Source organism: Sturnira hondurensis, unplaced genomic scaffold (genome assembly GCF_014824575.4).
Source record: "Sturnira hondurensis isolate 20B ecotype Veracruz unplaced genomic scaffold, ASM1482457v3 Scaffold0006571, whole genome shotgun sequence".
Classification (NCBI taxonomy): domain Eukaryota; kingdom Metazoa; phylum Chordata; class Mammalia; order Chiroptera; family Phyllostomidae; genus Sturnira; species Sturnira hondurensis.
Genome location: NW_028079202.1, coordinates 3,181,257 through 3,196,331, shown reverse-complemented (window position 1 = coordinate 3,196,331; position 15,075 = coordinate 3,181,257). Strand labels below are relative to the sequence as shown.

Genomic DNA, 15,075 nt, shown 5'->3' with positions numbered 1-15,075 from the left:
CTTTGGTTCATAGGCCAGAACTCAACCCACTAAGCCACACCAGCCAGTGCTAATTACAAGTATTTGAAAAATGTAGTTTGTTGCATGCTCTCATCTTCTATTCCAACCATTTTCAGTTTCTACATTATCAGACACACGACAGCACTTTGATGTGGCATGCTATCCAATGAAACATCATGTAAAACTCTTCAGATACATAATTACATTGAAATATAAGTAGTTAAAAAGTGACCTAAATTGCTTGATAGAACATCATAAATTAGCACCAAAATTAATGTGGTTGAAACAAATATCAACTAAATTTTTGTTTCCCTCTTAGTGGTTACATCTTTGACTATGAATACTACAGAGATGATTTCTACAATCGGTATGTAAACTTTCCTCCTTGTTTTTCTTTGATTTAAATTATCTTTTAAGTATTTTGTACATTTCATTAATAGATATTCTTGATTAATATATCTATAATAATATTTTATAGTAAAAATAAAAGAAAATACTAAGTTCCCCAAAATATGACTTAACCAGACTTTCCTATTTTCATTGTACTCACTGAAGTAAGTGCAAAGTGCTAGAAACAGCCTAAGTACCCACCAGTGAATGACCAGATTAAAAAAGTGTGGTACCCTTTCACAATGGAATACTATGCAGCAGAAAGTAAGAAATTCCTACCTTTCACGACAGCATGAATGGAAATGGAGAATATTATGCCAAGTGAGATAAGCTAGATGGTGAAAAACAAATGTTATATGATCTCATCTGGAAGAGATGAACCTAATGAAGAAAACAAACAAGTGAGCAAAAAAGAACCAGAGGCATAGAAACAAGGAGCAGACTGACAGCAACCAGAGGGGAGAGAGGAAGAGGATAAGGATGGAAAGAAGGGGAAGGGACTAGTCAAAAAACATATATGAATAATCCATGGGCATGGACAACAGGGTGGGGATTGCCTTGTGGGTGTCAAGGGTGGGTTGGGCAGAGGAGGGCAAAGAGGGAAAAACTGGGACAAACTATAGTAGAACAACAAAATAATTATAAAAGATAAAGTAAAACTTGAACTTTTAAGACTTTGGAGGTGCTTAAGCCTAAAATTTGGTGTCTGATGTTTGGATAATATTTCAGAGATTTAATTAACCAATATTATTTTCCAGGTCCTTTATTGACTTAGAATTCCTCAAGACAGTTTTTTAAGCTCAGAAAATGATTTCAACCTTCTAAAATACATCTGTTTTTATGTGACACATTGAAAATGCTAAATTGGTTAGATTCAGCAAAATATACTATAATACTTGATCTGCATAGTAGTGTGGGACCATAAAAGGAAGTGATGCAAATGATGTTAATAAATCAGTGGAAAAAAATAAGACTTGCCATGGTCTTTACAAATATTTGTTAAAACATTAAAAACTCTCTTATTATAGGTTATAAATATGCAGGGGAAAGTATAAAACTAATAGTTATTTAGTACACTATTATTTAAAACATTAAGAATATTGAGTTAATGTGTTTTATTTTTTTGTAAAAAATACTTATCTAAAATAGTTTGAGCAGTGTTTTCCTCATGTAACTTACAGTATGGAGCCAGCATCTGTTTCGCGCCAGGTGAGTTGTACTCCTAAGGGTGGATCAGCTTGGAGGATTTATCAGTGTTGAGAACTGTGTCCCACTTCTTTAATGGGGAATTCATTCCCTTTGTCACTTCTTCTGGAATATCTCTCCTAATTTTCATCAGATCACAACCACTTTCCTATTTATGTCAATGTGTTTGCTTTTGCTAAATTCCTCTAGCTCCACATTTAGCGTTTCAACTGGAAGCAGGTCAACCTCAGTATTGACTATTTGCCCCATAGTTCCATTACATATTTTATTTTCACTGCCAATGGTATAATCTTCAGTTCTTGATGCACTTTCATCTTTGTTGACTAGTTCTCTCTTTTGGTAATCTATTTTTGTAAAATGTCCCCTGATTCATTATGAGACAGGAGACAATACAATCTGATATCTCCTGTCTATGTGACCTGAGTGAGAGATGACAGCAACACATCACTGATAGCCTTTAAAAGAAGTGATGTGACTGATGGCTGATCATGAGGCATCATGATGTATGGGCTGAAAACCTAGCTAAGTTTGGACATTATGAAATTACTCACAGATAATGTATTGTGGAAACTGAAATTTGGTTTGTGCTTTTGGGGGACTAGTGTTATTTAATTAAACATTGGTTGAAATTCAGAAATATGCGAAACAAGAATTCACTGTACATAGATCATTGGAGCCCCCCAAATGATGTAAATATCTCTTAGGCCTTAAATTATAAATTTTATTCAGTTTTGCTTATCTTTGTATCGATAGGTACCTTCGTGAAATCTAACACACAGTGGAAACCCAGTTTGTGCTATTAAGTCACCTTCTTATATTTAAACAGACTATGGTTTTTCCCAAAGTCACACAGTTAACGAGTGACAAAACTGCAATCATAACCTATCAATTTAGATTCAGTAGCTCGCTATATGAATATGCAGGACAAAGTCGAGTTAAATAACAGGAGGAAGATTTACCTAAGTGGAAACCACTCCCACAATCACACCTTTATGACCACCGTGTCTACTTTGCTAAGTATTCTCTCAGGACCAAATATGAATTTTTAAGAATTATTTTCTCAAATCATTTCTATTATTTCTATAAAATATATTACTTTATTTTAAATATTAAATCCCTGAAATAACTTGTTCTTAAAAATGACATGAAGTTCTGACAGCCTTAAAATAATTCATTTGCCATTAAGGAGACATAACATTTAGATAATATTCAAACTATTTGAAAACTTTAGTGCTTAACAATTTAAAAGATATTACTAATATAGCTTTTTTTTCAAGTTACAGAACACTGTTCTAGTTTCTATAAATGAAGTTTCCAGTCAACACACATTGTCTTTTAGTCTGTCAGTATGAAACTGTTTGAGCATTATAATGTCTTAAGTACTTTCTAATGTGACTTACTTCCATGTTTAAAGAATTTCAAGTTAAAATGGAGTTTGGTTTAGATGACAAGAGACCCAAGTTTTGGTTCTCTCAACTTTAAAAGGAAGCCAAGACCTGCATTTTTTTGCTGTGTATAAATAATGGCTCAATAAAATTATTAATTAAATTGATATCATTAGATATATAAGTAGATAGATATGTAGTAATTATAGAGTCTGATGCTTTCAGATAACTTTCTACTTCAAAAAATAGCTAAATCTGAACAATTTCTAAATAATGTATTTGTCTTAAATAAAATCTATTTGGCATGTAAGTGTGCAGAAGTTTGGTGTGGCTGCATTGCTAACAGACTGAGAAGTCTGTGCTGTTATTAGTTTGTCTTCCATTTTTTTGGCACTTGGCTGAGAAAGATATAAGCACTTGCCATAGTGGGTAGAATCAGGAATTCCCTGTGAACAGATTCCCAGAAGTGGAGAGGCCAGACAAGAAAAATAGCTCACAAAGTCAGTGCTAATAATTTTGTTCATAGTGATTCCTCATCAATTATACTCTGCTTATAGTTATGGTTATTTTTTTCTTTTTTTACTGGTTGTGCAAAGTTGCACAAGTAAGTTATTTAATAACACTAACCCTATTGTCTCACCCATGAAGTAAGCATGAAATTAATTCCTGCCTCACAAGACTGTGTTGAGGATTAAATGAAGTGACATATGTATAACAATCAGCATTTTGCCTGGTATATTTTTAGAGCTTCATCAGTGTTAGCTACTAAGGATAGTTAGCAGTAACCATGGACAATGGTGGTGAATGGATTTCTTATACTGATATTCAAGTAGCAAAGTCCCAGGAATGGGAAAAACAAGCTGGCTGGTCAGCTGTCTTCTTCCAACAGTCCATTATAACACACTGGGTCAGTTTTCAGTTTCCCCTTCTGCTCCCAGAGCACTTCGGTTCAGTTGACTTGCAGAGAGAGAGGTCTCAGCTATCTTCTTTAACCCCAAACATCTTTGTTTGGATTAATGATAATGAGAGATACACAAGCTGCCATGCTGGGGAGCAGGGGCCATCATATAAAACATGCAGATAGATAGATACACAGCTTGCACTGTGCATGGCTCACCTACCCATGAATAAAGGCATATTAGACATCCCAATGGCTCCATGGATATTTTCTGTCTGCAAGAATACCATGAACCTGCTTGGCCTTGGAGGGTCACAACACAAGATTCTACCAACCTGGCTAACACTCTTTGCTGTACCCTGGAGATCCCCTGAGACTTTGTCCCACCCAAATTATGAGCCCACTTAAACTGTTAACAGTGATTTTTCCATATGAATGGCTGGTCTTGGCTTATGCTTCACAACTTCCTAAATCCTGTCAAACAAGCAGCAGCTTGTCTCAATAGGACCTCAGAACCTGTACCTCTTGCTAAATGGCCCCAACCTGGCAGCCTATATGGACACCTTGACCTCTCTTAGCACCTTCAAGCCCAGTACAAGTAGCAGCCATCTCAGATTGTTTAAAAGCTCATATAGGGCAGCCACAGTTAGAACGCAAGTGGGAGTGGACCTTGGTCTGCACCATCTGGGAAACCCCAGAGCCTGCATACCCAGTGGGCAGCTACAGACTATGTCAGAGCACCACCACCCTGCCCCTGCACAGCTTATTCTCCATGGAGGGCAGAGGTTGGTAGTCAGTGGTCATAGCAAGTCCTTGAAACTGACAGGCCTGGGTAAATCCATCCCACTGACCTTCAAACAATAATCAAGTCTCAACTATAAGAGGAAGGTGTACTCAGCCCACACAAAGGGTGCATCTTGAGTTCCCAGCTTGAGTGATAGGGGAGGCTGTGCTACTAGATCCTACATGACACCTACTATATTAGGTCATGCTACCAAGACAGATAGTCATAGAAACTCTACCTAATAAAAATAAGAAATAAACACATAGAAATAAACACTGGAAGGCTGCCAAAATCAGGAAACAAAGAAACATGGCCCAAATGAAAAAATAGAACAAAACTCCAGAAAAAGAACAAAACAAAATGAATAAAAGCAATGTACCAGATGCAGAGTTCAAAGCACGGTTATAAAGATGCTCAAGGAAATTAGTAAGGACCTCTGCAGCATAAAAAAATCCAGTCAGAAACAAAGGATATACTAATTAAAATAAAGACCAATTTACAGGGAAACAGTGGTAGAGTGGATGAAGCTGAGAATCAAATCAATGATTTCAAAATAAGGAAGCAAAAAACAACTAATCAGAACAGCAAGAAGAAAAGAGAATCCCCCAAAATAAAACAATAGCATAAGCAGCTTCTGCGACTACTTCAAGCATTCCAATATTCTCATCATAGTGATGCCAGAAGGAAAAGAGAAAGAGCAAGAAACTGGAAATCTATTTGGAAAATATAAGAAACAAAAATCCTTAATTTAGTGAAGGAAATAAACATGCAAGTCCATGAAGCACATAGAGTCCCAGACAAGATAGATGAAAGAGACCCTCACATATCATAGATATATGTGAGATATATCATAAGACATATCATAATTAAAAGGCTAATGGTCAGGTTAAAGAAAAATAGAGAATCTTAAAATCAGCAAGAGAAAAGAAGGTAGTTGTCTACAGGGGAGTTCAAATAAGACTGTCAGCTGATTTCTCAAAAGAAACTTTGAAGGCTAAAAGGGATTTGGCAAGAAATATTCAAAGTCATGAAAAGTGGGGACCTATAGCCAAGATTGCTCTACCCAGCAAAGCTATCATTCAGAATTAAAGGGAAGATAAAGTGCTTCCCAGATGAGAAAAAACTAAAGAAGTTTATCATCACTAAACCATTATTATATGAAATGTTAAGGGGACTTTTTAAGAAAATGTAGATAAAAACCATGAACCATAAAATGGTAATAAATACATGTCTATCAACAATTGAAAAACAAACTAAGGAGACAAGAAGAACAGAGACAGAATCATGGATACAGAGAACATTTTTGTTGCTGATAGATGGGAAAGGGTGTGGAGGAATTGCCAAAGAGGTGAGAGGATTAAGAAGTATAAATAGGTAGTTAAAGAATAGCCATGGGGATGTAAAGTACAGAATAAGAAATGGAGTGGCCAAAGAACTCATATGCATGACCTATGGACATGAACAATGGTGTGGAGATTGCCTGAGGGAGTGGGGGTCACTGGGTGGAGCAGAGCAAAGAAGAAAGAATTGGGAAAACTGTAATAGCATAGTCAATAAAATATAATTAAACAAGGAAAATAACTCAGAAGGAAAGAAAATGAGAAGTAAGAGGAGCTTAAAGAAAACAACTGTGAAGCCCTGGCTGGTGTAGCTCAGTGGATGGAGCACGGGCCTGCGAACCACACGATTGCGGTTCGATTCCCAGTCAGGGCACATGACTGGGTTGCAGGCCAGTTCCCAGCAGGGGACCCACAAGAAGCAACCATACATTGATATTTCTGTCCTTTTCTCCTTCCCTTCCCCTCTAAAAATAAATAAATAAAAATCTTAAAAAAAAAGAAAGAAAACAACTGTGAGAGATGAATCAATAAAATGCATAACTCTCTTTAGGCTAAGGGTGTCAAACTCATTTTCACCACAGAACACATCAGCCTCAGATTGTCTTTGGGCCAAAATAATTTTAGGACTGTATAAATGTAACTAACTACTCAACTGTTAAGGAGTTGAAATTATATTTGTCCCTTTGAAGGTAACCAAGAGGCTGATGTGGCCCCCAGTGAAAATGAGTTTGATACCCCTGTTCAAGGCATTTTTAAGAGAGGGAATGCTCCCCTGTAGAAGAAAGGGGACTGACTTTGACTGAAATGATCTAGCATGAGACAAAACTGTTTACTGAAGTACTTGTGGGAATATTCATCAGGAAATCTTTTTATTATCCTGACCATCTGTTGGATCGCTAATGAATACTATAGATATTTGTATGGTTGGTTATTGAAAATTTTTTAACAAGTAAAACTTTTTACCACTAAAAACTCTTAGAATATTTTGTTAAATAGTGAAAAGGATTTGTACTGCAATTAAAACATTTCCATTAAATAATAAAAGGAATAAAAGTATGATATTTACTCATTTGTATAAATATGCAATTCATAGATTCAAAAGCTTTCTATTATTTATATTGCATACACAAGTTTTTGCATGACTTAGCACATTGGAGAAGTATAAATGTTCAGAGGAAAAATATGAGGAAACATTTACTTATTTATTCAAAATTATATGCTCTGAACCACTTGTGTTATTGTTATGCATTATACAAAAAATAGTGTTATCACTTTAGAATGTTGATTGTTACATGTTGGGAACCACTCTGCCTGGTTTCAAGAGCTGTAAACTCTCCATATATAAGGCTGAGTGAGCAACCTCCAGAATGCAAGCCACAAGGAGACAAAGCTGGTCTCTAGTAGCAAACGCTGCATCTTCTTCATTCCCCTCCCCCCAAAGCATGGTCGGTTAGTCCATGACGGGTAAGACTCCTCAGAGAGAGGGGCAACCTAAGCCACACATGATCATTTGGGAGGCCATCATGAAAAGACTGGGGGGCTGCAACAAAGAGGGAGTGATGGACCCTCACCCCCCAGCTATTGTGACACAGCCTGAGTCCCCATTTCTGTCTGGGAGAAGCACTTCCTGGCTCTAATCCACTTAAGCCTGAAAACCTATGATGGGGAAGGTGGTATAGCCCTTTGCTTGGCTAGAGAGGGGTCTGAGGTGATCTGGCATAAGAAAGAAGTCATGACAATCTTGTGAAGCCTGCTTTGATAAGAATGCTCTTAGTTAAATGATAAAGTTCCGAGCAAGAAATTAATTTGTTTTCCCAAAGTTCTGTAATCTTTTAGCTAATAGACCCTGACTTAGAAAAAATCCTAATGGTTCTTTGTATACTATCTACTGTTTTCTGCCTGACAATGATTAATAAGTTGTACCTGAACTCCTGTGCAAAAAGCCCAATAGAAGCCTGTCTAGGCAAGGGACAGCATGCTCTCCCCTTGAGAGAGTTACCAGGCCACTCCGAGTCACTCCCCACTTGAGGAAGTAGCTGTGCCATCCCTTTTTCTCTACAGGACTCTAGTCCATGTGAATTTGTCTCATGTCTCATCCATGACACTGTGGGCACTGATGGTCAGTGCATGTGTCAGTTACATATTTACTATGACACTGTTTTGCAGATTATATTCTCATAATTTCTTTAAAATAGTCAATAGAAATAATTCAGCATAAAACTTAGAAATGAGAAAACTAAAATAGGAAGAGAAATTTTAAGAACATTTTATAATAGGTTTATTTAAGAGAAGAGATTTCAGACCATCAATGAGATTGGAGAAAATATGATGAGGCAGTTAATGCTGATTCCGACAAAGGATTTTGCAGTGTTTTGAACAGTGGAAGAGGTGTTGGAAGAACTATGTGAGGTCCCATGGTGCCTACTTTGAAGAGGACTGAGGTGTCATTGTTCTATACACAATGTTTCTTGTATCTTGTATCTTCTTCAATAAAGGTCTCTATGTTTCATAGTGTGTGGCTGAATACTTTCTGGACAGACTTTGTGTAGTCTATAAAACCAAATTAAGATGCCAATTTATTTTTAAACAAGGATATATTTGAAATCCAGATGAATGATTTTTATAGCATTTTAGTATATCTTCTTCCTCTACTGTTTGAAATACTCAAAATTCATAAGTTCTCCTATAATTATTTTTGTTCTTTTGCAATGTTTTTAAGCATTTTTATTTAATTATTGTTCAAATACAGTTTTCTATCTTTTACTCCCATCCCAGCCCACCCCTGCTCAGTGCTTCCCACCTCCCTCCCATTTCCACCCCCCTTAGTTTTTGTCCATGTGTCTGTCCTTTATACTTGTTCCTGTGAATCCTTCCCCTTTTCCGCTGAAATTCTCTCCCCTCTCCCCTCTGGTCCCTGTCTGCCTGTTCTGTATTTCAGTGTCTTAGTTATATTTTGATTGCTTGTTTGTTTTGTTGTTTAGGTTTCTGTTAAAGGTGAGATCACATGGTATTTGTCTTTCACCACCTGGCTTATTTCACTCAGTATAATGCTTTCCAATTCCACACATGCTGTTGCAAAGGGTAGGAGCTCCTTCTTTCTTTCTGCAGCACAGAATTCCATTGTGTAAATGTACCATAGTTTTTTGATCCAGTCATTTACCGATGGGCATCTAGGTTGCTTCCAACTCTTGGCTATCATAAATTGTGCTGCTATGAACATTGGGGTTCATAGGTTCTTTTGGATTGGGGTTTCAGGGGTCTTGGGATATACTCCTAACAGTAGAATTGATGAGTCAAAAGGCAGGTCCATTTTTACTTTTCTGAGAAAATTCCATATTGTTTTCCACAGTGGTTGTACCAGTCTGCAATCCCACCAACAATGAACTAGGGTCCCCTTTTCCCCACAACCTCTCTAGCATTTGTTGTTTGTTGCTTTGTTTATGATAGACATTCTGACCAGTGTAAAGTGGTCTCTCATTGTGGTTTTAATTTGCATCTCTCTGATAGCTAGCAATACTGAGCATCTTTTCATGTGTCTCTGGATCCTCTGTATTTCCTCCTTGGAGAAGTGTCTGTTCAAGTCCCTTGCCCATTTTTTAATTGGGTTGCTTGTCTTAGAGTGGAGTCGTGTGAGTTCTTTGTATATTTTGAAGATTAAACCTTTGTCTGAGGTATCATTGGCAAATATGTTTTTCCATATAGCTGCTTCTCTTTTTATCTTAATACTGTTTTCTTTAGCCTTGAAGAAACTTTTTATTTTAATGAGATCCCATTTGTTTATTGTTTCCTTTGTGTCTCTTGCTCTAGGGGACATATCAGTAAAAATGTTGCTGCGTGAAATATCTGAGATTTTCCTGCCAATGTTCTCCTCTAGGATTTTAATGGTGTTGTGGCTTACATTTAAGTCTTTTATCTACCTTGAATTTATTTTGGTGTATGGTGTAAGTTGGTGCTCAAGTTTCATTTTTTTATGTAGCTGTCCAGTTCTCCCAACACCATTTGTCAAAGAGGCTATTTTTACTCCATTTTATGTTACTGCCCCCTTTGTCGATTATTAATTGCCCATAGAGACTTGGGTTTATTGTGGCATTGAACAATGCCCTAGATGAAATAGACTTAACTGACATATATAGAACTCTTCATCCCAAAGAATCTAAATACACATTATTTTCAAACGCACATGGAACATTTTCAAAGATAGACTGCCTGATAGGACACAAAACAAGCCTCAACAAATTCAAGAAAATTTAAATCATACCAAGCATTTTCTCCAACCACAAGGAACTGAAACTGGAAAACAACCCCAAAGGAAAAAACAAACACCCAAAATCATGAAGATTGAATGGCATGCTATTAAACAACAAATGGGTCAAGAACAAAATTAGGGAAGAAATTCTCCTATGATTTCTACTCCGACTTCAAATAAGTTTTTGGTTACAATTGATCAGAAAACAATTTTTAAAAGATTTTATTTATTTATCTTTAGGGGGAAGGAAAGAGAGGGAGAGAAATATCAATGTATGGTTGCCTCTTGTGCAACCCCTGATGGGAACTAGCCTGCAACCCAGGCATGTGCCCTGATTGGGAATCGAACTGTGTTTGTTTGGTTCACAGGCCCACACTCAATCCATTGAGCTATACCAGCCAGGGCAGAAAACTATTTTTAAAGAATCACTTTGCTTGAGACTGGTAGACAAATAATATCTATTTGTTCTCTGTCTTTAAACTCTTCCAAGATTTTCAGTGAGGTCCCCACCTCCAATACTCAAGCATTCGAGCCATACTTGATCTTTCAGGAAAAAAATGTCACCAAATTCTGTAAATTATTGCTCAATGCTTTGTGTGATATAAAAAGATTCAAGTTTAGAATAACCACTCAAGTCTAATTTAATGATACTTTTCATTCATAATTCCTGAAATTATGGATAGATATTAAAAGTTACTGCTGGGCCAATATATCAAAACAATCACAGTAGATGGAATATTGTGTAAAGAAGTTTTCTAGAAGTTTAAAACTACTTAAGCATTGGAGATCCCCACTTATGTGCATCAGAATCCACAAATAGGGCAGAAATCAGGTACAGTACCATGTGGATGCAAGTTAGTTTCCAAGTTGCTATCTCTCAGCTTCATTCATGTCTTTAGCCACAGCTGGGCTGGGACTCTGCAAACCATACCAATAAGGGACCTGAGGGGACACAGCAAACTGGAGCAGGATGAGAGGATGTGCTGTTTCCTGTCTGCTTCTTTTCTTTGCTTTGGCATCCTGTTCTTGTCACTGTCACTCTGGCCCTATTTCTTCACCCTTGTAGTAGCCATTCATTCCAGCAGCAGTGGTTGACTCCAGTTTGCATGATTCTGCCCCACTGGTTGGCAGAAGAGTCTCTTCATGCCCCTGGAAGAGGCAAGGGTTTTCCTCTGGGCTCTGACACAGCAGTGTGGACTGAACAGAAGCTCCACTCAGCGCCAGCCTGAAAGTCCCTTTTTTTGCATTAAGTTGTCAAAATCCCAACCTCTCTCTCCATTCTGTGACCCATAGAGGAGGTCACTTCTTCCTATCATCCCTAATTTCATTGTATCACAGTTTCCTTTTTGCTTTTTCAGTCCCTTCATACCTAGTCAAACATTTTTCACATACAATCATACCTGTGAAATATAATAGTGTGGTTTCTGTTTTCCTGACCCCAAAGATGTTTAAGTACTAGAGGGAAATAAAGCCAGCAAGATGCCAGAAATTATATAACATAACATAATTCTGTGCATGCAAGCCTAATTCATGTTATGGGAACAGTTTATTAGACCCAGTCTCAAGGCTATGAGAACACCAGTTATTAGACCCCTTCAAGGCTATGGGAACATTGTTTTCCTTAGCTACACAGACACCTGAGTGAGAAAGTCAGACTGCCTCCACTTTTTCCACAAGTCTCAAATATGGTACCCCCTGCTGGCCTGTGTCTCTGGGGAGAAGGCTCAGAAATGGGACAATGTCCTTTGCCCATCTCTCTGTTTGGGAGAAAGCTGTCCCCCAGCTCTTACCCCAATGCCAGAAACTTCAGTTCCTCCATGTATGCCATCTATGCCTTTCAAGCTGCTACCGTAGTGCTAGAGCTCAGAGGGAATGAGTGTGTGTGTATGTTCTTTAAGAACAACTGTGTGAGAATCTGCACAATCCCCACTGGATTTTGCAGCCAGAAATTATATGGATTTATCTCCCTAGCACTGGAATCTTGGGCCAGGGGAACTGGTGTGGGCCTGGAACCCTTCACTACCAAAATATCCCTCCTGAATTTTTATCCACCACATGTAGATGTAGGACTTGCCCATTCCATGTTTCCACCTCCTTTCTATCATTCTGGATGGATGTGATTTCCTCAATTCTGTAGTTGTCAGACTTCCCATTCAACTCAACCTGTGGTGGTTCTGAGTGATGGTTCTGAGTGATGGGTCTTCTGTATTTTAGTTGCAATTCTGATGCGGTTGTGAATGGAGGTGAGCTGTATTTACATATTCCATCATCCTGAATGGAAGTTCCTAAGCCATTTACTGATTAGACAAAATTTTTCTTTGTTCCTGATTTTCCATGATCTTTTCCTCTTTTCATGCTAGTGTGCTCCTAGATGTCTAATACATAAATGGAAGGTTTCTGTTCCTAAGAAGGGTAAATTGGTGAGACCAAGAAAACAAATTATGCTGATACAATATCAGTATAATCTTAATAAATCACATGGTCTATATATGGCCTATATACATGACAAATGAGCTCATATTGGTGAGCAAGATACTAATGTCCACAAGGCATAGGCTATATTTTTATTTCTTTTGAAAAATGAACCTTTCAACAAATTCCCATTTCTAAATATTAAAGAACACCAATAACCAAAGCATTTATTAACATTTTCTACAAGGCCATTCTCTAATCACTTCCCATATTTGATGGAACACTGAGGCATAAGCATATCTTATTACATCTGTGTTTGGTGCAGGTTATTTGATTACCATGGCCGTGTTCCTCCACCTCCTCGTGCAGTCATCCCACTGAAGCGCCCCAGGGTAGCTGTCACAACAACACGCCGGGGAAAAGGAGTCTTTTCTATGAAAGGGGGATCAAGGTCTGCCATCAGCAGATCCTCTTCATCGTGCTCTAAATGTAAGTAATCTAGTTTTTTTTTCTTTTAAAGAAGGGTGGAGGTACATATCATTGCATGAATGCCTATATTCAATAGTTAACCAAACAATTATGGAATGTCTGCAGTGTATACAATACTAGAGAAATATAAAATGGATAATAATGGTATCTGCTTACTATCACAGTATATGGGAAAGGAGAGGAAATAGATACAAATATGACTGATGAGAACTCAGGACCAATTTGAAAATTGTTTTATCTGGGCAAATAATAAGCTGTTGACTCACTTACCTTGTGACATAAAAAGTCCCAAAATAGAACATACTGATTTTAGTGAATACATTATTGTACTTTTGAATAAAATGCATATATTACTTTTCATAGAAACAATATACCAAATTAGTGCAGGTATGAGTATTTAAAAATGCATTAAGATAATTAATATAGGCAAATTACATAGGAGAGATTTTAAAAGCATCTTGCCATGCTATTCTAAAATTATTTTGAGAGTTATGTGCCTGAAAACATATTTAATGTCATAAAAATAAAATAACATTTACATAATTTTACATTATTAAAAAGTAAGACATAAAATGTCTAACTAAACACACTTCTAAATTTTTACATAGACTGATTCATGAAAAATTCCAATTTGTTATTAGAATAATATTCCTAAGGAAAGAAAAGAAAAATATCCTGCCTTCTTTGAGATTACAGTCTAGCAAGGAAGAGACAGATGATAAGCAAACAAATTAAAATATGAGATGGTATAGGGTATATCATCACTATGTCCAAGAATAAAGTATAATAAAGCAATAGAGAAAGTTGGGAGAACTCTACATCGTAGGAGCAACTATGACAACCTCATGGACCTGGTGATATGTGAGCAGAGACCTCAGGAAAGTGCATGAGTATGAGAGTGCTCTGAAGCTATCAGAGCAGAGCATTCTGGGCAGAGAGAATGGTGAACAGACATGTTAAATTGGCATAGTCAGGGAACAGCTAAGGAGCCAGTGAGGTGCAGCAGAGCCAGGGATGAAAGTGTAGCTGTTAATTAGCACAAAAAAGATAGAAGGAGACAAGATTCAGTGCAGCTTGGGAGGCTCTTGTAGGGACTTTGTGGTTGCTTGGCATTCCAACCCTTTAAGACACGTAAGGCAAACACTGTTATCCCAATTTATTGATAAGTAAACACAGAGAGGTCACATGGCTAGTAAATGGTAGAGCTAAGACTGCAACCTGGACCTCTTATTATACTATATGCTATGTCTATTGTAGAACACTGCCCTTTACCTTTCAGTACTATCAGAAGTGCCAAGACAGAATCACTGCTGAAATACTTTGTTTTCACATGAAAATGTCCAAAAAAGTAGTTCAGGAAGCAGGAAAGCATTGCTGCTTTGGTGATACTGACAAAAGATTAGTTTGCTCAGAATATGACTGAGAATTTGACTTAGCTACTATCACCTAAATAGCAAATTAAATAGATTTACAGATCTTTCTGTACTTATCTACCCATTTATCTATCTGCTCTGAGTAGATAAATAAGAATTCCTTTTTTAATTCTTAGTAATAAAAGAAAATGGTTTCATAAGCAATCCCTAACCAGTGTTATATTCACTCAGGTTATTGTCAAAAGCAAAGAAAGTTCTTAAATTGGTTCTTGCTGTGAAAAATGAACATTAAGTTGCCTTCTAGGTTTGTAGAACATTTTTTCTACTATAGTAATATTAACTTAATTTCAAACATAAATATGAAATATCTGTGGATTTTTTGCCATGTCGTCACTTTTAAAACAAAGTTTATCAATAGAAACATTAATGACCCATTGGCCACAGCAATTCTTCATTGTGTAAGAGTGTTCTTGGCTTTACAGGACACTTACATTCTTTATCTCCACATACAAATGTCAATGGCAAGCATCAGCCTTTGCAACAAATAGAAAT

General features: G+C 37.0%; 1 protein-coding gene across 1 annotated transcript in view; it reads left to right on the top strand.

Moving 5' to 3' along the window:
* Positions 1 to 15,075, top strand: part of RALYL (RALY RNA binding protein like) — a 241,752-nt gene that overhangs the window by 161,592 nt on the left and 65,085 nt on the right. Inside the window, exons 4-5 of the mRNA XM_037050234.1 lie at positions 320 to 367; positions 12,987 to 13,150. Of these exons, the coding sequence (XP_036906129.1) occupies positions 320 to 367; positions 12,987 to 13,150 (212 nt within the window). The remainder of the gene's footprint in view (positions 1 to 319; positions 368 to 12,986; positions 13,151 to 15,075) is intronic.